Source organism: Rhamphochromis longiceps, linkage group LG12 (assembly GCF_057381845.1).
Source record: "Rhamphochromis longiceps isolate RC_006_pf linkage group LG12, R_longiceps_female_GT1.1, whole genome shotgun sequence".
Lineage (NCBI taxonomy): Eukaryota > Metazoa > Chordata > Actinopteri > Cichliformes > Cichlidae > Rhamphochromis > Rhamphochromis longiceps.
The window spans coordinates 38,730,319-38,753,209 of NC_140568.1; the positions used below are offsets into that span (position 1 = coordinate 38,730,319).

The following is a 22,891-nucleotide window of genomic DNA, read 5'->3' on the forward strand; positions in this document are numbered from 1 at the left end:
GTTTGTAAAGCATTCCTGCGTTAAGCTTAACGAGCGACTGCCTCTCGCTCTCCGGCTGCTACTTCAATCGTGAAACTGCTTAAATGATCAGCTGATCGGCTTTTCTGTCGCGAGTCCGTCTTTGTTTTTGGCCCACTTTGCACCAGAAAGAGGAAACCAGCGGCTGAACAACAGCAGCACGTTTAAGCTTGATAAGCTGTTGTTAGAATTTATTTAATATTACTTTCTACACCAGGATCTTTTTCTACGTAGCTGACGCTGGTAACTGTGCAGGGGCAGATCTAGCAAAGTTTAGCCAGGGGGGCCGATAGGGCATTAACAGGGAAAAGGGGGCACAAAGACATACTTTTCTTTCTTATTCTCATTTAAAATGTCTAGCTTTTAATAAATAATTATCTGACACACAAAGTTTTAATTTGATGTAAAATGAATAGAAGTCAATTACTGTATATAGTGACTATTAAGTCTAATATATATACCCTAGTAAGCTATAGTACTTTTTCCTTTGGGAAGGTACCATCTGTGCAGTCTGCAATTTTGTTGAAGAAAGATGTTGAATCTATTTAATATTTCTTGAAAAATAATTGATTTCTGTGCATTTTTTTTCACACTGCATCAAATTAAGGTTGATTACGTCGATTAAGCATCATGAGGTGGCGCGTGAGGGGTGGTTCCCTATTTTTTATTTATTTATTTTTGTTGTTGCTGGGAGTTGGAACCCTATTAGTTAGGTTGCTTAATATTTACGCTAAGTACTCTTTAAAATACCAGAATAGGGAGGATGGTGTAGGTCTAAGTTTATTAGATTGATCAGTATTGCTGAACTATTAAATATTTTTTTTGTACACAGGTATAACAGAATAGCTTTAGTGTAGTTGTTGTTTTAAACTTGAGTATGAACTTGCAGACTTGCAAAATGCAGCAAGATATTTTAAAAAACAGTTTTGTTGATTAAAAAACACTATATCGGATTCATATCGGTATCGGCAGATATCCAAATTTATGATATTGGTATCGGTATCGGACATAAAAAAGTGGTATCGTGCCATCTCTAATTGCCAACAAAGGTTATGTTACAAAGTACTGAGTTGTATTTTTATTATTGACCAAATACTTATTTTCCACCCTGATTTACGAATAAATTCTTTACAAATCCTACCATGTGAATTCATGGATTTTTTTTTCACATTCTGTCTCTCACAGTTGAAGTGTACCTCTGGTGCAAATTACTGACCTCTGTCATCATTTTAAGTGGGGGAACTTGCACAATCGGTGGCTGACTAAATACTTTTTTGCCCCACTGTATTGTAAGACTTAAACATCATAGTCACATAGGGACCTATTAGACAGAGCCAGGAACTATGTACATAAAACAACACCATTTCATATGATCATTAAGATGCCCTAGGAATACCAGCTTAGATACCAGAAGAGCCTAATGACAAGTCCTAAAAAAGCACCAAATGATAACTAAAGGAGAACCACCCGTTTTTATAATATGTGTTATTTCTGCATCTCCAGGATTAACTGTTCTGTCTATGAATTCACTCTTTTCAGTGTCAAGAGTGGTAAACAGTTTGTAGCTTACAGAAAGACCGGTGCATGTTTAGTGTTGACTTAACTGTCAAGGATCACAATATTAATATGACTTTTTTTAATGGGCATGAATCCCCTATAACAAGGTCCCTCCTGATAAGAGTTCTGCTTCTCATTAGGTGTCACTACCTGAATAGCATCACCTATCAAACTAACTGAGTTTCATGCTTGCATAACTGCATACTGAGCACAAAATCTAATGGTAAGGTTAGATGGTGCAAACATACTTCAGCTGTACTTATATAAGACAATTTTATGCTTTTAACCTCATTAATTTGCAAAGCCAGTCATGCTGTCTTCTCTTGTTTTTGAACTAACAAAGGTGTGGAGCCAGAGGTGACAGCCCCTAATCATGGCATGCACTCAGAGGTTGACGCTGGAATCTGGTTTACAAATGAGACAAAGTTGTTGCTAAGATTACAGGCTGAGGTGACAAAGATGTGCATGTGTCTGTTTGTGCGAGTGGTCTAAAGTATGTGATAAGTGTCTATGTGTGTTGTGTGTGTGTTTCTATACGGGTGGGTGACCATTTCTGATAAGGACTAATCCACCTGACATGCCTGTGACACTAAACAGAGAGCACCTCTTGACATTATAGGAATTAATGAGAGCAAAGTAATAGGAAGACAAGCAACGCAATTCACTACACATTTGTATTTATTTCCCCTTGTACCTCTGCACTTCTTGTGCACTGCTGTTATTTCTTTGCTCTTGTCTTTTTTTAAGCAAGGTCTTCCCTTTGGAATAAATAAATTACTCCAACTACCTTTATACGGATTATGGACACAGAGAGACACTTTATATGCCTTAAGTAGATAAGTGCTCTACCCAAACACTGGAATGCACTGCAGTTGAAAGTCACGTTAAACTAGCACATTTGGCTAGATATGATGGGAGTGTTAGGGGAGATAAACATTCCATAGAGGATATGTTATTAATTGGGGCAATAACTGAGCCTTTAAAATCTAACTATTAATTGATAAACGTGGCCGGTGGCACTGGACGACAAGCGCACAGTTACAAATCCTATCTTGTGCGAGGGGAATGGTGTGTCAGGCTCTGCGGGAAATCCTAGAAGAGTATTAAAAGGATAGAAAGGATAGTGGTAATATGTTGTGCATTGATTCCAAGTGGCCGCACACAATCAGACCTAGAGAACAGAAAAAGTATATTACAGAGCCTTCTGCTCAAGAACCTAGGGGGAAAAATATAGATTCAGAGGCCCTGTTGCCACTGGATTAGAAGAGTAAGAAAGTCACAGAAAAAGCACATTAGCCAAATGCATGTTGTGCAAATGTGCAATGGATAATCTCCGTGTTGCAAAGTATTTTCAAAGCTTTAGGTGCAGGTTTGTTGGGGGGGGTTGTTTGTTTGTTTTTTTTCAGAAAGTTCCTCCTCTGATGTTGTGTTGTTTTAAAGGCTCAAACATGCCCACACCTGCACTGGAAAATGTAGAGAGAGAAAAAACGCTCTTCCCTATTACCCAAGTAATAATCCAAAATCCACGGTTCTTCCAAGACAAGCATGTTGTGTAGCTAATATCCTGCAGTAATTTTGACTTATAGAGCTGCTGAGATAACATAATGTCAGAGACAAGCAAAAGCTCCATAGCAAACCCAGAGGCCAAAGAAAAATCTGGTAAAATCAAATATTTCAGTGTGCACTACATATGTCCTGACTTACATTGACAATGAGAGAACAAATGTCTAAATGTACAAAATGATGCACATAAACAGCGTATAGTTACTTGTAGAAAGAAGAGATGTTGTGTGATATCTTGCACTAGCTCCTCCTCTGCATTTTCAGGGTAAAACTTGGCCAGGAAGTGAAAGGTGATGGGTTCTTCTTTTGGCACCTCCTGATCTAGAACCTGCAACAACAAATAAACAACTTTTTTTTTTATTTTATTGTCATGACTCCTATATCTATATTAACAGCATTTACATAGCACATAGTTTTTTTTAAACAATTTAAGTGCAGCAGTCACCTTTTTGTCCATTTTAAGCCATGCAACTGTGTCCTTGATGTTATACCGGAGACCAAAGAACCATGTCTCTCTCAGTCCAAGAGTTCGGCACACCAAGTCAAAAAGATCTTTTCCTTTCCACTTGACCTGTAACACAGAAAAAAATAGGAGGGAATTTTGCATTCATAATATCCTGCATCTTTGTTATCTAGTCATACTGGCATTTCTATTACAACACTGGGTTCCAAGCAGAGAATCATACATGTTCTCCTCATCCTGCTGAGAGCTAAGAGGTAGGCATATCAGGGACACATATCCAATTTAGATTGGCTTTCATCTCTAGCCTCTGAGTTAACTTGGGTTGCAAGCTACTGTCAAGTGCTTCCAAGGCTGGCATGAAAAAATGCCCTAAGAACCGCAAAAGAATAGGATAAAAAACTCTCCATGCACAAGGAATGGCAACCTTGACCATGCAATACTTCTATGCAAGGCTGAAAGAACACTGTCTATATGACCAATACTTATTATGTGGTTCTTCTTCAACCCATAATTGATACAATCGTCATCCTAGCACAGAAAATAGAAACCTGTAACTCGGATGACGCTGTTATGTGTAATTACTATCTCTAAAGTTTAGTGGGGTTCCTCCCTTGTAAAAATTAAAAAAGGCATGGTGTCTGCAAGTCATTTTGAAGCCTTTCAATTCTCACATATCCCCAAGTCATTTGATAAACCCAAAACACCACACAAAGGCCAAAATTACATTTTAAAAAGCAGCATAAATCTCTGTTAGCAGATAAACTTCAGCAAACCTTATAATGCACTGACTTTTGCCACCAACTATTTCCCTGATCACATTGGTGCAGAAGACACAGATAAATATATAACAGATAATCATCTATTATATGTTATATGTTTATATATAATATTATACATAAACTGTAGTTGATATCACCATAATATCAGCTACAGCTGTTCAGTTCATGGGTCACAGTTGACTGCTGCCATCTAGTGTCGAAAAGTGCTAATTGTTTATCTTAAAAAGGAATGGACACCTGTACCCATTCAGTTACTCTATCCATTAGATTCTTATCAAGCAGTTGTAAATACATTACAATGCATAGCAATTAGTAACTAGTCGTTATTAGCAGTACCTGGCGTTGTGGCCACGGTCACTACAAATGTCGAAAAGTCTCGGCTCAAGCTGAATGGATTTAAGATTAGTCTCACCTCGCAGCTGAACTCCAGGTCCGACTCCATTGTGGAGATCCTGACGTTGAAGGTCTTCGCTTGTTTTCTCATCAGCGAGTTAAATCCCATTTTTGCTGCAAAGGCACTTGCCATGGCGAACAGTTCAAAAAAACTAACAATTCAATTGTTCAAAGTCGCTTCTACACTTACCTACAAACTGAGTGCACGGTCAAGCCATTTTGATTAACTTTTTTAACTCTCTGATGGAAACAGAAGACGAGTCATCCGGCATAGTTGAAAGATGAACACAGCTGTGCATGTGACTTTCCAGACTTAGTATTTATCGTTCATCTATCGCTGGATGCTCAAACGAGAGTTACATGAGTTTTTAAGACTCTGACTGGCATGTTATTGCTCTATTGTTGTCCCGCAATTACGTATTTATGTTATTTTTCCCTTTAACTGCCAAAAAGAAAATTATCAATATATTCATCCCAAGCAGATAAATACAGCGTAGGCTTGTTAGGCTTGCTATTAGTTAGCTAACTAAGATTACATATAATATGAACCCTTAAGTGGCGACAACTTTAAATAAATCCGTAAGAAATACGATAATGTTCACATTTATGCGTCTCACCCAAATCATTCCGTCTGGAGACGTCAAAACACTTAACTTGTTACACATGAACTACGCTAAAAAGGAAGCGAAACACCAGCTAACCGCTGCTAACCACTTGTTAGCCATCTCATCCAATGATGCATTCGGGTACCGCCCAAAATGTTGTAATGACAAAGTAGTACATAATAATGGCATTGACATAAAATGCCATTTTATTTTATGGCAGGGCAGAATGCTATTTATGGCTAGGCCATTATAAATGAATACTTGCATGCACTTCGCTTTCTTACTCTAAGACAAGCTCAAGGGGTTCACTTTGTGGTGACTAAATCCACAACTATTCTGGTGATCAATAAAAATGTTGTTGTATTTTTCAGACAAAAATGGCAGACCTAATTGTGTTGTGTCTCAGTTATGAGAAGCAACTGCTTTAGTCTGTGAAATGGGATCATAATCTGAATATATTTGATTTTAAAGTGCTGGGCAGTAAAATTAATTAATTAAGTAATTAACATTTAAATTAAAGGAAAACAATATCAGCTCATCTTGGGCATTTGAGCAGTGGATTCTTGAAGAACAAATACATCTGTTCTAAATACAGGATCTCGTTCCTGGAAATCAACACCAGTAACCCACCAGTACCACGTGCAATAACTATCTACCATAACACTCACAGAATATTATTATTAGTAGTAGTAGTTGTAGTAGTAGTGGAAGAGAGCGTGGAGATGTGAGAAGATGGTATTACAAGATGATAGTAAGACCTGTTATGATGGATGGTTTGGAGACAGTGGACCTACAAATAGCCAGGAGGCAGAGTTAGAGGAGGCAGAGTTGACAATGGGAAGATTTGCAATGGGAATGATCATGGGCTGCCTTAGAAATGACTACACCAAATGGTGTAGTCAATACACTAAGGGTGAGTTTCGAGAGTTTAGAGATGCTTGGTTGGCGGTGGCTTGGACTTTTGCAGAGGAGGGACAATGGATGTTATTATTATAATTATTAATATCTTAAATAATTTCTCAAAGGGTAAAATGCTGTAGAATATATAAGTGAGACCTGTTAATTACATCTGACACTACTTGCCTATTAAACAAGACTTGTACTTTTTTTTTAAAAGTTTCCTTTTATGTTTTTGACTTGCCTGTAGTTTGTTTTGCAAAAAATAAAAATAAAACATAAATAAATAAATAAAATATATGCAGAATTTCCGATGGTCATGAAGGCAGCACCGCTTTTTATTTCCTCTTGAGTGAACGTGGCTCCACCCTCGGCCCGGCCCCCTGCGCCATAAAGGGGCGGCGAAAAGGCAATGAGGTAATCGGGGTAAACAGTAAAGATGGCGACGCCTGTGGATGGAGAGGGACAGCCAAGTCTAAATGGGACTATTCCCGACCCCCAAACAAAAAAACTGACAGACCTGCCGACCGAGTTGCTCGAACACATCCTGTGCTTCCCTGTCCTCAAACATGTCGACATTTGTAACGTCTCCTGTTGCTGCAAGCGGCTACACGACGTTTGTCATGGAAGGGGGAAGGTCTGGGGACACCAGTATAAACTCAGGTGCTGTTTTTTTGTGGTACTCTATGCTGGCTTCTGGTGACTTTTTGTGCTGTCTATAGAAATGAATCTGACTCTTTTGTTATTTATGCGTAGTTTAGAGCTATTAATCTCCAAATGTCTGCTCTGAGGTGGGTTCGTTTACTGCGAACTCACAGGCAGCTGTCAGCCGTTGACATTGTGCTGATGCACCAAATTCATCATCACGCCATGCCGGTGGCTTACCTCCTGTAACAACAATGAGGCTTATAATTGTTTACAGCTTTTGCAAGTAGCGATTTATTCTCCATTACACCAAATGAATTCATTCACAATGAATTTGTATGACCTTGAATGTTAGCCTCTGATCTGCAGAAGAGTGAAGCTCTTGGCAAAAGCTAGTTACTGTAAGCCCTCCTCCTGAGTGCCTTGGCTGACAGCTTTGCTCTTTTTTTTAAGCAGAGCAAAAGACACCTCTTCAGCAAAATGATAAACAGTTCTAGAGACTAACATCTAATGCTTGAGGCACCAGGCAGTTAAATAATTCAGAATTTTTAATCTGTTTTCCTGTAATAAAATAATTACACTGCCTTTATTAACAGATGGCCAAGACTGCAGAGGTTTTATCGTCAGAATGAGTCTTGTGACTGGCTCAGAGAATACAAAACACGCCATAGAGTTGGGATACAAATACGAAGGACTGTGGAATCGATCTCAAAGAGATTCTTCACAGAAGTTGTGAGTAATCATTTTTATCAGTGTTGGGTTTTTTTTTCATTATCTGTTTTAGTGTTATGTGTGACTTCAATACCTTGTGATAGACTGGCAACACATGGATCAGTAGCAGTTATACATATTTCACTTAAGATGCAACATTTGATCTTACCAACTTAAATGCATGTTTGTGAGAGATTACGTGGGATGCGTCTGAATTTTTTTTATATTTCTTAACACATGCAAACTGTACAGGTTACAAGTCTAGTATTTAGCATGGAAAACACAGATATAATAGTCTTTGTTTGGTTTTTCATGCGCACATATTTATGCAAGAAAACCTGAGCTTTCAGTGTTCCAAACTAATCTTGAGGTCTGTAACGCAGCCTTGCGTTGGTCAGGTGCTGGGAGACAGCTTTGCAGAAATTGAGTCACTTGGAATGCCTGAGCACTTCTGTGAAGATGAGCTGCTCTTCATACTCAACTCTGACAAGAGGTGAGAGCAGCATTGTGTTTATACTATAATCTCAGTACTTGAAATTCTTGCTCTGTAGCTGCACACCCACTGACCTCTGTATTAGGTACACATGTTCAGTTGCTCATTAACACAAGTGTCTAACAAGCCAATTACAGAAAATCAATGTATTTAGGCTTGTAATGATGACCTAATGCAGTTCATCAACATCACAATGGGGAAGAACAGTAATTTAAGGGATTTTGAATGCAGCATGGTTGTTAGTGCCATACAGGCTGGTGTTAGTTAGCAGTTTCAGAAAATGCTGAACACCCAACATCTCAACACGAAACTGGGATCCATCCTGTCTTGTATCAGCAGGTAAGGCTGGTGGTTGTAGTGTATTAGTGTGGCTGATATTTTCTTGCACACTTTTATCCCTTTGAACATGACTGTGAGTTCACAGCACTCAAACGGCTTTCACAGTCACCAGATTTCAGTCTGATAGAGCACCTTTGGGATGTAGTGGACATTCAGCCAAATTGGGTGTTGATCATGTTAATCCTCTCTAAGATCTCTGTGATTATGATAGCTTTTGTTTTGTTGCATGCGCTCTCCTTTGATCTACCATCTCTCCATTCTCGACTCAAAATTAGGAAAAGCCTGACCCTGAAGTACTATGCAAAGAAAATCCTTTACTTCCTGAGACAGCAAAACATCCTGAAGAGTCTGAAGAATTTCCTGGAGCAGCCCACAGAGCAGCAGTCAGCTCTAGAAGGTGAGGCATCTGTCCCGATAATACAAAGTTATTATACATTTATGTAGACTTATAAATCTCTATTATTACTGTGTTAATAATTTATAGCTACTAATTTTGCTACTAATTATAACATTATACTGTGCTTAACAAATTATTAGTCATAAAAACAACAACAACTACAAAAAAAACACAAATATTTTAGAAATCTGTCAAAAACCTTTTTTTAAAACTAAAAATTTCTACTCAAATTTCAGCCGGCAAACTTCTGAGTTCTGAGAAGTCAGACATTGATCCATGACAACATTCAACCATTAAAATGTATTTTTCTGTTCAGGAATGCAAGTAAATGCCTGTCATTTGGCATCTTGAGAAAAAATAATGTGAGTTACTATTTTTCTCCCACCTTTTTTTCAAAACAAATAACAGTCACTTCAATCATTTTATTTTGGCATAAAAAGATACAATTTCGATTGACGAGCTTGTGCAAACTGGTGAATTACCCATTACAGAAACCTAGAAAAAACGAGTTTAGGCTACTGTGGTGGTGGTCTAATAAATTTGTTATGCACAATATATTGAAATAACAGTGCATTTAAACTTTCCGCCTTTTCCTTATGTAATTCCTGTGGTTCCTTTTTTTTCCTCCTTAGGTGCTGTACTAGTTGATCAGTATTGTAACCCACTGGCTGATGTTACACTTGACAGCATATCAGCCCAGCTGGATGAAATCACAGAGAAAGTCAAGAAGATGCTGAGGATCAAGAACCCATCTCACCCCAGCCTGCGTATTGCCCAAGGTCAGCTTTTAAGTCTCACAGAACTTGAAAAGAACATTTGCTTTCTTTTCTTTTCCGTTCTTTTCTTGTCTTTTTTCCCCTTTATTATGTTTCTCCAAAGATTTATCATCAGTTGATGCCTAAAGCCTGAAGGCTTGGGCTTTCCATTTCTAGTGCATTCTAAAAAAAGTCAATATGAGCAAATATGTTTGGCAAAGGTGGCACAGCTGCACAAAATCCATAACCTTCACTTTAATGCAAAGTTTGGTTGATGTTTTATTTCTTGTGTGTATTGCAGGTAACTGTTCTGTTGTAGAGGACTTTGAGCTCCAGAGACAGGTCATTTGTGCCCTTAACTCTGTCCTGTATGAGCAGCTTCAATACAAAGGCAATGAGTGTGACTACTACAACCCCCTCAACTCTTATATCCACCAGGTAGACTTTCCAGAAATCCTTTATCTTCAAGGTGTCAAGCTTTTGAATAATTTTCAAATTATTCTTCTTTGTGGAATATTTTCACTTATCTTCTTGGTAATTGTGCAGGTGCTACTACGTCGTACAGGCATTCCCATAAGCCTCTCCGTTCTCTACATGACATTGGCCCAGAGGCTCGGTGTTCAGCTGGAACCCGTCAACTTTCCCAATCACTTCCTGCTGCGCTGGTGCCAGAAACCGACAGGGTACAGCTTTCATTTAAAAAAAAAAAATTCAGATCCAGTTACTGACTGAAATTTAAGCTGTCATGCATGAAGTTTATGGAAGGGAAAGCATGGAGGAGAGGAATAAATAATCAAGATCAAAGCATCCATTTTCAGGGTTTATGCACACATAAATCAGTAAATCAACACCCATCAGCATTCATCAGCATCAGCTTTAGGAAGTGGGAGTTTACAGTTTGTGATGTTCATTTATTTTTTTATCTTTCATTTGATTTAAGCTACCACAGACAGTCATTTGCCATTGATTTCCCTTGCTGAGGTTACCTGTAATAGACACAAATGATAAACGGCGATGGCTGCATAGCAGAGGTATGAAATCCAGCTACAGTAGTTAGAACAACCATTCCTAATGGGAGTTTGGAGTATGTTAAATGTATGCCAGTGTGTTTTAACAGACACATAGGAACATGTGTAAACACATTTCTGCACCTTACTCAGAGATAAGGACAAACAATTTTTTTAACTTCCTTTAACATTCTTAAAACTCCTAAGCTAATTATCATTTATGTTTTATAAAATTATACAAAGCTAAAGCTGGTGGCAAAGTGTGTGTTTAATGTGAAATGTGTATTTCTATGACATTAATGGAATTTCTTTTTCCTGCAGGACTGAGGATATCTATGACTTTGTCTACATTGATGCCTTTGGAAAAGGCAAGCAGCTGACAGCAAAGGAGTGCGAGTACCTCATCGGCCACCAGGTTACAGCAGATTACTACAGTGCCATAAGCACCACAGAGGTGCTGCTTAGGATGGTGGGAAACCTGCTTAACATCGGCAAGAGAGGGTAAGGGAAATTGAACACCTGACTCTACAATCGCTACAATCGCTTAGAGATAAATGGAGGGCGGATCAGTGGATGATAAAACAAAGAGGCTAATCAAGAATGTTGCTCTAAATTCCTGCTTATCTTTTTGTTTTATGATCTGACAAAATAATTATGGCATTAAACGGTCTCAAAGCAAAATAAATGATTAAAATGGATTTGATGTCTGTCAGATGAATAAATTAATAGCATCTTCTCTTTACTATTTTATTTCTATTTTTTTTTCTTTTTTTTCCCCCCTTGTCAGTGAGGGCAATGAAAAATCCTACCAGCTACTCCGAGACTCTCTGGACCTCTACCTCACAATCAACCCAGATAATGTGCAGTATTTGCTGCTGCAGGCACGCCTCTACTTCCACCTGGGAATCTGGCCAGAAAAGGTCAGAATAGCCAACTATGTGTTAAAAATAAGTCTTGATTTTTAGACTACTGAAAGTAGTTTTTGTAGTGTTACTATACTGGAATTGTTTTCCTCATTCTCTACCTAAATTAAATATTATAAAAAAAACAATTAACATTGTACTGCTCTTGCACAATAGTTTAATATGTAACATAATGTGCAGCTGCATAGGACAGCTATTCTCAGAGGTCATATATCTGACATAAACACATTGTGGATTGACTTTTATCCTTTTCCCAGGTGCTTGACATCCTGCAGCATATTCAGGCACTGGATCCCTCCCAGCACGGAGCGGTGGGTTACTTGGTGCAACATACGCTGGAGCACATCCAGCACAAGAAACACCCTGTGACACCCGAGGTGAAGAGGCGTAGTGCTCCAGAACACCTGGAAGTCCAGTATTCAGTCGGCCTTATTATGAAACACAAGCGGTAGGTCACACCGTAATGTCATTCGCCATGCATCATACATGACAAAACCTAAAATCCTTTCTGATCTTTCTCTCTGATCATACCCTGTATATTTGATCACCTGAGCATTTTGGCTCTTTTCCACCTGTTTTATCAGCTCTGGGTATAACTGTGTGATCTATGGATGGGACCCTAAATGTACAATGAGTCCAGAGTGGATCTCCACCATGAGGGTCCATCAGCTGTCCAATGGGGCTAATCAGCCTTTCTACAATGTACTCGTGCAGGATGGGACTTGCCGCTATGCAGCACAAGGTATGAATCATATACAATAGTGTGGTGATGGTAACTATTAACATCCCCTGTATACAGGTTGTGTGATTGAAAACAAAAATGTGTAAATAATGTATATACTTGGTAAATTCCTTCACCTTCAAGGTGGCATATAGCTGTTTGTTTGGTTTTGTTGGCACTTGTAATACACATTAATGGACAGAGTCTGATCAGTGCTCTACGTATGGCTTATTTACAGAGTAAAAAACACACAACAGTGGCAGTACAGATTGAAAGTTTGTAGTTTTACTAACTTGGGGTATGTGGGTCTGCTCTGACTTTGAGTGGGAATTCCAGGTTAAAGGGGCATTCCACAAAAACAATCAGACTGGGAACGCTGAATTTCCAACTTTAGACTTGTTTAAGAATGCAGCATTAGCCAGTCTCTCTGTACTGCTCTGGTGCTTATTCCACTTTCCAGAAATGAACAGGACTTTAAGCTGTGATGTGAAAATAAATTTAATTTGAAATTATCTTGATGAACTTAATTTTTCATTACACAATTTTGACATATTATTTTGTAATTGTCCTCTGTGCAGCGCCACAGTGGATTTTAAAATCAATCAATCAGATGTGATTCGTGTCACCCTTTCAGCTTCAATTTATAAGGTTTAACAAGTATTGCATTATTTTAAATACCCATTTTTTTGTACATAGATGCCCATTTTCAGAGGCTCAAAAGTAATTACTCCATTTACTAACATTCAGTTTCATGGCCAGACAAGGTCAGTTCCCCCAATATTGCATAAGAAATTCAGCAGATAAAGGATTTGGGGCTAATTTTAAGTGTTAAACTTGCATTTGTTAGCTGTTCACTGGCACTCTGAAGAGGCCGATAAGGATGTAGAGGCTATCGTTGGGCTAAAAGGACAGATTACACCGTGCCAGAGAACCTCTAGAGCAGGCTGCAAAGTTCTGGGAAAAAATGGATACAATGTTGATGACGTTCTTTGGACAGATGAAACCAAGATGAATTTATACCAGAATGATGAGAGGGGAAAAGAACAGCTCATGATCCAAAGCATACCACATCAGTTGTCAAACATGTATGGCTGCCAGTAAAAATGTGTCACTAGTATTTATTGAATACTGACAGCTGTGGTTTACAGAGGTAAAATTACAAAAACATAAGTCCTTGTTCAAATACTTATGGACATGTCACATATACTCAGTCCCACCTGAAGTATGTTTTTCCTTTGTTCTCCAGAGAACCTGGAGCCTCACTCAGCCCCCCTGGAGATTGGCCACCCAGAGGTGGGTCGCTACTTCTCCGAGTTTGCTGACACCTACTATGTTGCCAATGAAGAACTGCAGACACGATACCCAGAGGACATGGATGAAACCTTGTGTACAGTCCGGGAGTTCTATCACAGACTGACACCCAGTGCTGGGAACCAAGAAGAAGCTCCTACCACAGACCAAAACAACCAACAAGCCATGTCTATGTAGCAAGCAGCGCTGTCTAGCACTCTGCCAACCCAGGCTAACCGCTTACAGGTCACAATTAACTTAGCTGGTGCTTTGTTGTCAAAACCAGAGGGGTATACTATGAAGGAAATTCAAGAAAGCCAGGCTTTTGTTGCCTTAGCTGGCGTAACAGACCCTAAAAACCCAGTTGGAGATGATCGGTACCATGACGGTAGTTGTCAGCGTTCTCTATTAAGCTTTCTGCTTCAAACTCTGTGTGTGCTCACATAAAAGAGGGGAGTTTCACATGACATGCAACTCTTCTTGCATATAAAATGACCCATATGAGTGCTACCCTTTCCATTCAGAGCCATTATATGATGATGATTATAAAAGGTGATTAAAATCTATAAGGAAATTTGAAAAATATAACAGTAAAATGCAATACTGTTTACTCACCAGATCAAAGTGAAATCAATTTGACTGAATAGGTATAAAAAAAGTATAAAAGTATAAAAGAAATTATACATTTTCAGTATCACCAAATTAATACATTCACCTTCCTGTGACAATGCAAAGAACCTTTATTCAGTTACTTTAGCAATGTGTGAAAACCTGGCGCTTCCAGATGATTTTCAAACTAAAAACCAGAACATAACCAGCTCCTGACCAGGTTACGAGAACACTACAAGTTACCATGGTGATTTAGCCAGTTAAGACGACCACTTTCATGACACAGAATACTTTATGTGGAAGTAGCTTGCTAAGCCATTGAAATTACTTCGTAGTAGACCCCTCTAGCCGTGTGGAACAGAGAGTTTTTGCTTTGATACATCTGTCCTAATACCCGTGTATTTGTTGTAAAATCAAGGTTCAAATTGTCAGACAATGATGTATGATACTCATTTAGCAGGGATGTATTTTTCACAACCCAAATACCTTCAGAGAGCCAAGTTGGAAAATTAATCAAAACCAGAATAATTTAACTTTAGAAACCACTAGATTTAAAGTAAACAATTAAGCGGACAAGTAAATATCAGAATGAGTGTCCACGTGCTGCAAATCCCCATTGTCTAAAACCAAGGAATGCTCTTTTACCCACAACTCCACGCATCCAGCACCAGTCTTAAAACCATTTACCCTAAATCCCCAGTACATTGACACCCAGACGACTAACTTTGTAAATTGACTTTTGCTTTTATTTCTCCGTATTTTAATGGTGACACTCACTTATGAAGGTCTAACTTTCACATTTCTAGTATTTTTTTTCCTGTATATTTACAAGTGAAATAAGTAGGATGCCATGGCTCATCAGTCTTTAATGAAAAAAACAAAAATAAGTGGAACCAATAAGGACACCAACTACTTGAAGCCGAAATGACTGAGTTTTGAGGAGACAAAAAGAATAAAGCGTTCCAGGTTGTAATACTTACTTTCTGACTCATTTCTCTCGCTTAGTGTATTCATTGTTTTCTAGTTCACGACACATCACTAACTACATCTGCGCTAATGAGAAACATGAAGCAGCAGGTGGTTTATCCGCACACTGTGTGGATTTAGGACCTTGAGGACGCCAGACGTTCCCAGGACGCCAGAAGCAAACTACACTTCTAGTGTCTTGCAGAGGGAAGCGGGTTAATATTGCAACACTACAGAAAAGTTCAAACAAAGTATGCGCTCTGACGGAGCGGTGAAGCAGCAAGAATGGGAGCTTCGCAGACGCGCCCCGAGCACAACTACGACGATCTGACTGACAAAAGTGGATGTAAGTAGGAAGATTCTCGTTTGATGCCGTGCACCGTGCTGTTTGAGTTAAGTGCTTCACTTGCATCGTGGAAAGGCTGGTAGCTGTGATACGCGTCGTCGAGGAAACGAAGGGAGACTAGTGATTAACAATTAGTTGATAGCCGTGCCGACCTGTTTTTCTAGTGTGCTGGCTGATATTAAAACCGCTTATCTTAAAGAGGTCTAAATGGTACTTAGCAAAAGTAGGTCAATTTCGGTTTAAGGCGGAAAGAGCAATAACCGCATTTTGTTCCAATGTTTTTCAAACGCCTAGCTATTTTTAAATTAAAAACCTAATCTCAACGGGAAGAAGAGAGGTTGATTGCTTACACGGAGTAGCTGTCAAAGAAATGAGAAGGTCCCATAACTTTGTGTAAATGGGCTCGACATGTGACACATGGTGTGACAGGTGTAATATTTACGTACTTAATATGCAAAAGAGGATCTTTAAAACGATCTAATAGCGATAGTTATGACTAACAGACGCAAGTTTAAAATCAGGTCTACTGTTCAGTGCGATTGTATACATTGTTGGCGCATTGAGGCACTCAACACTTTACCGTCTGTATGTGGAAGAGTGAAATAAACAAGTTAAAACACTAGTAAGTAGAGTTTTGTTTTTTCGTCTTCTTTTTAAAAGGCGAGTCTCCAAGTAGCGGCATGCCAGTCTGATAAACGGGGATTAGATTTGAATCAACTTTATGGCTTTTGTATGTTTGAGACTTTGAACTATTTTATTGCCTTCATTTCTTCAAGGTGCGTCTCTCTCTGGGCTCAGCTGGAGAGCTTTCTGGACTTGAGTTCTGCGCAGTTTGATGAATTGATATGTTTCATTGCACCCACAAGTGTGTGTGCTTTTTGTTGAGCACAATACTACAGATTCTTCTGTTGTTGTTGTTGCCCCCCCCTTTTGGCTTTGGCTAATTGGTCCATGAAGTTGAGTGTTTGTTGCACCACCAACAATGACTAACAAACTGGTTTGTAGAAAAGCATTAATTTACATGCTCTTGGGAAACGGGGGAAAGGTCACAATAAACAGGGGTGTTGTCCACAATGATTAGAAATTCCAAACTAGTTTGATAAGGCACCAGGTAGAACTAGAAAATCATGCTTGAGGCTTCTGGTATGTGTTTGTAGACCTAAAAAAATGAGTGCTGATTTAAGTAACCATGTGAAATTGCATAAAGGTGTTCAGTTTGTTTGCACTGCCATTAGACTGATAGCAAAGCAGCACCCATACAATTTGATTAAAAACAAACAAAGTTAAGTGAATGTATAATTATAAGCATTACTGTAAAAATCTTCACAAATACATTCACATTGTTGATGTGTGCTTCTTTACAGTTTCACAGGAGCAGATCAAAAATCTTTACCAGAGATTCCAGCAGCTGAGTGGAAATCATGAAAAAATAAGGTAACGTGTCTTGTTACATGGGGGTCAGCTCGCAAGTGGTTTTAATGGAAACACCTGGGCTTTCTTTGGCTGATATAGTAGTATGGCAGTTGCAGAGTGGCAGTTCAGACTCACAATGGAGACGTTGCAGTTGCTGCTAAAAGATGAAATACTGTATGGTCAGGCTGAGGAACTGTGAGGATTTCTGGCTTTTCCAGCACAGACAAAAACAAGTAATGTAATGGTAATACAGACACACACCAAAAGAGAGACATTAGGCAAATATAACATGCAGATAATGATGCATTAGTAATACAGAGCAAACACTTACTGTGCAAACACACCACTTCATATATAGACATGCCACATGATCACAGTGGCCGGGTTTTGGTTCCTTATTTTGAAAAAGAAAGGGGGAACAAATGTTTGTTCTGGTAGGTTGGACAGATAGCACTATTCACACTCATTACCACCCTCTAATGTTATTTAAATTTGTCCAAAAAAAAAAAAACCCCAATCTGACTGTGTAGTAGACTGGAGTATAGTGAACAACAGGTGCCTTGAGTTGACAGGTTGCGATTTGGTACCACATGAATAAAACTGAATTAAACCTTATCCTGTCCCACTGCAGCCGAGATGACCTGGAGCGCATACCGGCCCTGAACAACAACCCAATCAGAAAGCAAATTATTACTGCATTCTTTGATAAAAGGTGAGTACAATCAAATGACACCATATTCTCTCTGTTACCTGTATGGTTAATGTCAAGATGACTGAACTCTTTAATCAGAATCAGTTGTTTACTGTCGACTTCTGTGTGTTTTGGCTGATGAAAACAATAGGCTGAAGAGAACCTAATATGTGGAAGTAACTGTTATTGTTGGGTTCAGTCTTCAGCTAAAAGAACATCCATACACTTTGTGAACACACATTATCCACCTGTTCACATGAAGCAGCAGCTTTGAAAATGAGGGTTTTGTTGCTATTACAAGACAGTTGTTGGCATTTTTAATCACTGTGTCATGCTTTGGAGGGTGGAAAGCAGCAGAACAAACCACAATGAACTGCATAATAAACAAGCTGTCTGTGAATGCATGTGGCTTCTGCTCACAAGCAAACAGCTCTTGTGACAAACTGAATAAGGAAAAAAATGTTTTATTTTCCCACAATATGGAGATATTTTCATCCATTGTATCAAAATGAATAGTTTAGGATTATCATTATTTATAGTTATTCTTTTTTTTAACCAGAAAAGGCAGGAAAATGCAGAAATTGCATTGGTTAAAACAAGCCTATACATTGGTTTGTTTTGATTGTGATACAGGAACCAGCATCAGAATGATGTTGGCTCCCTTGACGAGATTGGCTTTGAGCAGTTCCTCATGGTCATGTCCCACTTCCGCCCTGTGAATTCAACAGCGACAGAAGAAGAGAAGGTGACTGTAAGAAAACAAAAGCTTCGCTGTAAGTATCGAGGTGGTTTTGTTTTTTTGTTTTTTCCCCCCCACTGCTGTCTTCACTTCTCTTTGTGTGTATCTCAAGTTTAAATTTTTTAAAAAAGTGTGCCGTGCTTCTGGATAAGACTGTGTGGTGATGCTTACACATAAATGACAACTGAATTCTTCACTGCTTGTCCAGTACTATATTGAGAGCCACAAAGGTATTTATGACCAGACTGGGAATGTTGCCCAGGACAGCCACACAATGTCAAATGTCACAAGTATAAAGGTATGATTCGTCCTATTATAGAAGAGTGAGACACATGAGATTCAAATAAATGCTGACGTGAAATCTGTGGGAGAGCCTTGGACCCAAAACATGGTTGAAGTACAGTTTAAAGGGAAAGAAGGCTTTTTAAAACCTGTTTTTTGTTTTTTTTTTGGGGGGGGGTTGTTTTTGAATCCTTCTAAGCAGTTGTTGTCAGATTTGAATAATGAGTCTACGCATGTAGTTATGCCCCTGTAACCACTCAAATTAGTGTGTGTGTGTGTGTGTGTGTGTGTGTGTGTGTGTGTGTGTGTGTGTGTGTGTGTGTGTGTGTGTGTGTATATTGAAATAAATTTGGGATAAATATAGTATCTTATCTCTATAGGAATAGATAATAATTAGTCAGTGTTCCAGTAGGCACTACAGTCTACATTTGTGATTTCTCTTTATTTTGGACTCACTTTCTTTTTAAGCTACTTGTTGTATAGTGGGACAAATGCATATAACACAATGTTAGATGATAAGGAATATTGCAAGTGACAGCAAATTGTGGGTTAGCTGAGTAATTTGTGAGCACAAGTGTGTCTGTAAATGAATTGAGTCATTCCTCAACCTGCAAAATTATCTTTAGCAGTACCGGATTCTAGTGCTTGGTTCTTAGTTTTGCACGGGGCAAGGAAGCATGACACAGTATGATACCAGAAGAGCTCAAAATGACAGATGCATGATAGGATCCAGGTAGTTGGCCTTCTTGTTCGATCCATGGGTCAAAACCTGAAGCTACAATAGCAGATGTGACTCATGGTTCATACAGGCAATTATTAATTTCTTTTAACTGCCCTAATTTGGTGTGGTCCTGGCATATTCTTTCTGTGTTTCATCATACCTGATGAATGAATGTTTACAGTGTATATTGTGTAAGACTTCTTTGAAGTCTTACAAAAATATGCCCATAAAACTTGACCTTAAAGCTAATTTGTCTCCTGGCTAAATGTCTAATTTGATAAAACATGAACAAATGTAATTTGAAAAGTTTTTTTACTATTCTTGGCAGTTTTATTCCTCTTTAAATTCTAAAGAGAAGAAATGGCATACCACAAACATTTTTAATGTTAACACAACCATGACGAGCAGGAAGGGAGGGATGAATAGAAAGGTAATATAAGTTTCAGTCTCTGACAACCTTAAACTATGGAGGCGTGCAAGTGACTAATGTGACCTCTTGTGTACTCTTGGAACTCCTTTTAAGAATAAATGACATTTAGAATAACAAGAAGAAGGAAAAACAGTTTGCTCTCCAACAGTCAGTTACTTGACATAAAAAGAAAGGAATGCTTTCTGTGTTGTCACCTGTTGTTTCTGAATATTTACTTCCCATGTTTTATTTATTTAAACTTTGGGCAACTTTTAAGTTAGCATAGCCTTCCTACTGTCACACTGATACATTTGTAAAACGGAGACAATGCGACATTAAATCTCAGATCAGCAAAATAGTCAAAATGTCTGGTTATTAGCAGAGAGTAGTTTATGGCTGTTACTAGTAAATTTGTTATGGGGCTACAGTAAATAGTTATAGTACTGTTATTCCAGTATCTTCTTAAGCATACGTCTAATTGCTTCTTCCTCAACTTTCTCTGTGAAATCCTGTGACTTGATGAAAATCTGATAAACCATTTTTCCTTTGTTTGTGTGTTTTATAGTCCTGTTCAACATGCACGACACAGACAATGATGGCATTATTACTCTGGATGAGTACAGGACGGTAAGAGAAATTAACCATGCACACACTAGCATACACAATAGCTGCTGATAAGAAGCCTTAAGTAAAAATTCCAACACAGGAACATTTAAACGGAGGACATAACAAACTTAATTATTGTAAATATTAAAGTCACTTTAATTACTTTAATATAGCTCAAATTATTTATAGAGCATTTTAAAAAATGACATTCATCACAGGCGAAAACAATGTTACACAAACCTTTTTATTACAGTGCTGTAATGTTCGAAGTTCACCTGTGGGTTCAAAATAAGACGGGTAAAGAATAATACTCTATTTAATCAACAATTACATTATCTGTCCTGTCAGTTATGTTGACTGATTTTGTGAACAGTCGACTATTGTGTCACTTTGAATTGTGGGACAGCGTTATCTATTTTCCTATTATAAAGGATGAAGTAATCAAGGGAGATTGTAAGTGAAGCACATTTCTTAATGGTTTATTAATTTAACTAGTGCTTACTATGGCTATGATGTAGCTCCTTGCGTGTAAGAAAATCTGAAGGGCTGGCTTTCACCAGAACTTACAAATGCATTTTTCCTCAGCAGTCCTGATATAGTACGTAAGTGCCCTTGAGGAACTTTTTTTTTAATTATTTGTGTTGACATTTTTTTTTCTTCAGGGATTAAGATAACCAGACTAGGTCATATACTCTACTGAAACCCAACTGGCCCTTGTTTTAAACACTAGGCAGCATTATAAAACAATGCCACCTGCACATAACGTGTATGTACTTTAAGTATTTTGTATTAAAAGGCTGGACTGTGGAAATGTTGATGACTAAATGTACATCTCAGGTTTAAAAACAGAAATCTCCTTGAAATTATATTTAAGACGACTCATCAGCTAATGTTGCAAAAGATTTAAAATGCCTTGCACTGAAAGACTGACTGAACCAGTCTGTACACACCCACATGGCCCTCAAACAGCATTATCAGCCAAAGCACATAAAGACATATAACATACAGTACTCTTCAGCCATCTTCACCGTTAATTTTCGTGTGAAAATAACATGGTAGGCACCTGCTGTGACACATACGCGATTAACTGCAAACCAACTGCAGAACAAGTTAGAGTTTAATAGCTCAAAAGACTGTTCATACTTGCAAGAATTAACCCAGATGTTAAGTTGGGTTAAAGCAAGATTTACAGATAATGTTTTATCACAAAGACTGTTAATATAAATCCAAGTGGATTTTTGGGCACTTAATCGAAGCAAGCTGATTGGCTGCGAATACCATTCTTAAAATATAACAGCTGAATTTCTTACCTCTCGCTGTATTTGGAAATCATCGTGTGGAGTCGACTTTTAATATTCTGTTCACATCCAAGGTGGTAGAGGAGCTGCTGTCTCAAAGCGGAGCCATTGAGACCGAGGTTGCCAGGTCGATAGCAGATGCTGCCATGCTGGAGGTGGCAAGCACAAATGTGCCCCACATGGTAAGAGAACTCACCAAAGCTGAAATGTTACAAGAAATTTGCACATGTGCAGCGAAGTAACACAGTCACTGGTCTCATTCCAGGCCCCGGATGATTTCTATGAAGGAATCACATTTGAGCATTTTGAACAGGTTTGCACTTACCTTATATATGCAGATATATCTATATATTAGATTTAGATGGATAAATATATTTTCAATGTAAGAAAAACATTTTGTTTTCTGCCCACAGATTTTAAAAGGCATTGAAATGGAGTCCAGGATGTCCATTCGCTTTTTGGACATGAACACCGCAACAATGCGTTGTGGGAAATTAAGCTCTTGATTGGGTTGTTGTAAGGAAATATTTATGTTGCTGCTGTTTTAGCACAGTGTCACCAGTTGTAAAAAGGAATGAAGCCAGCCACTTCTGATATAAATAAATATATAAAGACAAACAAATATATTTTTGAACAGGAAAAAATGCTAAATAAATGTAACACACTGCTGTAAGTTCATTTTCATGCCAGTTTTAAAGACTGCATGTCACTTGTGCCTTTCTAGAGTTCTTCAGTTAAGCTTTAAGAATTCAGTTTTTATGTTTTATTATCTGAAAAATAGCTAGTATGAACGAATGCAGTGAGGTTTACATTTAGGCTTTGGTCACAACACACACCAGTCTCTCAGCACTACAACTATTCTACAAGCTCCACTGCAGCCAGCAGGTAATGTGAGGGTTTCTTTATACTAGAGAGAATCTTCACTTTAGCTTAACTCAGTGGCTACTCTGGCATTCATGGGTCAACTGTTATGGCATCCAAAGTGAGACGCTGCAGGCACACACCATTTCCTCTGTAGCTCCAGAATAGCTCTTTTTGCTGTGTTCCTCTGTTTAACCAACCACTACTGATGTACTGTAGAAAAATGCACTATTTTTGATTACTGGTATATGGGAGAGTGTACTTTCTCTAAGGTGAAATCTGACATCCCTCTCAATTAATTCTATTAATAAACAAAATAAATGTGAAGAAAAATGCTTGTGTACATTTTTTTTGTTTTAATAGGAAAAAATATTCAAATGATTTGCATATAGTA

General features: G+C 38.3%; 3 protein-coding genes across 7 annotated transcripts in view; 2 read left to right on the forward strand and 1 right to left on the reverse strand.

The window, feature by feature from the left end:
- Positions 1-5,499, reverse strand: part of nf2a (NF2, moesin-ezrin-radixin like (MERLIN) tumor suppressor a) — a 32,273-nt gene extending 26,774 nt beyond the window's left edge. For 2 of the 4 annotated variants that reach the window (XM_085426254.1, XM_085426250.1), the window contains exons 1-3: positions 4,793-5,499; positions 3,584-3,709; positions 3,344-3,466 (exon numbers count right to left, since the gene is read on the reverse strand). In XM_085426254.1, coding sequence (XP_085282380.1) covers positions 3,344-3,466; positions 3,584-3,709; positions 4,793-4,906 — 363 coding nt within the window. In that variant the 5' untranslated portion in view covers positions 4,907-5,499. The remainder of the gene's footprint in view (positions 1-3,343; positions 3,467-3,583; positions 3,710-4,792) is intronic. The other 2 variants (XM_085426251.1, XM_085426253.1) reach the window with 2 other exon arrangements.
- Positions 5,500-6,683: 1,184 nt separating this feature from the next.
- fbxo21 (F-box protein 21) lies at positions 6,684-15,140 on the forward strand. 2 transcript variants are annotated; one of them, XM_085426256.1, is made up of 12 exons: positions 6,684-6,938; positions 7,517-7,652; positions 8,015-8,124; positions 8,739-8,860; positions 9,493-9,639; positions 9,917-10,053; positions 10,162-10,298; positions 10,944-11,123; positions 11,410-11,542; positions 11,803-11,993; positions 12,130-12,287; positions 13,513-15,140. In XM_085426256.1, the coding sequence occupies exons 1-12, from the start codon at positions 6,715-6,717 to the stop codon at positions 13,752-13,754; spliced, it is 1,917 nt and encodes a 638-aa protein (XP_085282382.1). In that variant the 5' UTR covers positions 6,684-6,714; the 3' UTR covers positions 13,755-15,140. The 2 variants fall into 2 exon arrangements, with proteins under 2 accessions (XP_085282382.1, XP_085282383.1); XM_085426257.1 differs by having other exon boundaries at positions 8,030-8,124.
- Positions 15,141-15,290: 150 nt separating this feature from the next.
- Positions 15,291-22,832, forward strand: tesca (tescalcin a). The gene is made up of 8 exons (XM_085426258.1): positions 15,291-15,477; positions 16,842-16,911; positions 17,522-17,602; positions 18,215-18,354; positions 20,298-20,359; positions 21,711-21,818; positions 21,902-21,949; positions 22,050-22,832. The coding sequence occupies exons 1-8, from the start codon at positions 15,417-15,419 to the stop codon at positions 22,140-22,142; spliced, it is 663 nt and encodes a 220-aa protein (XP_085282384.1). The 5' UTR covers positions 15,291-15,416; the 3' UTR covers positions 22,143-22,832.
- Positions 22,833-22,891: the final 59 nt, after the last annotated feature.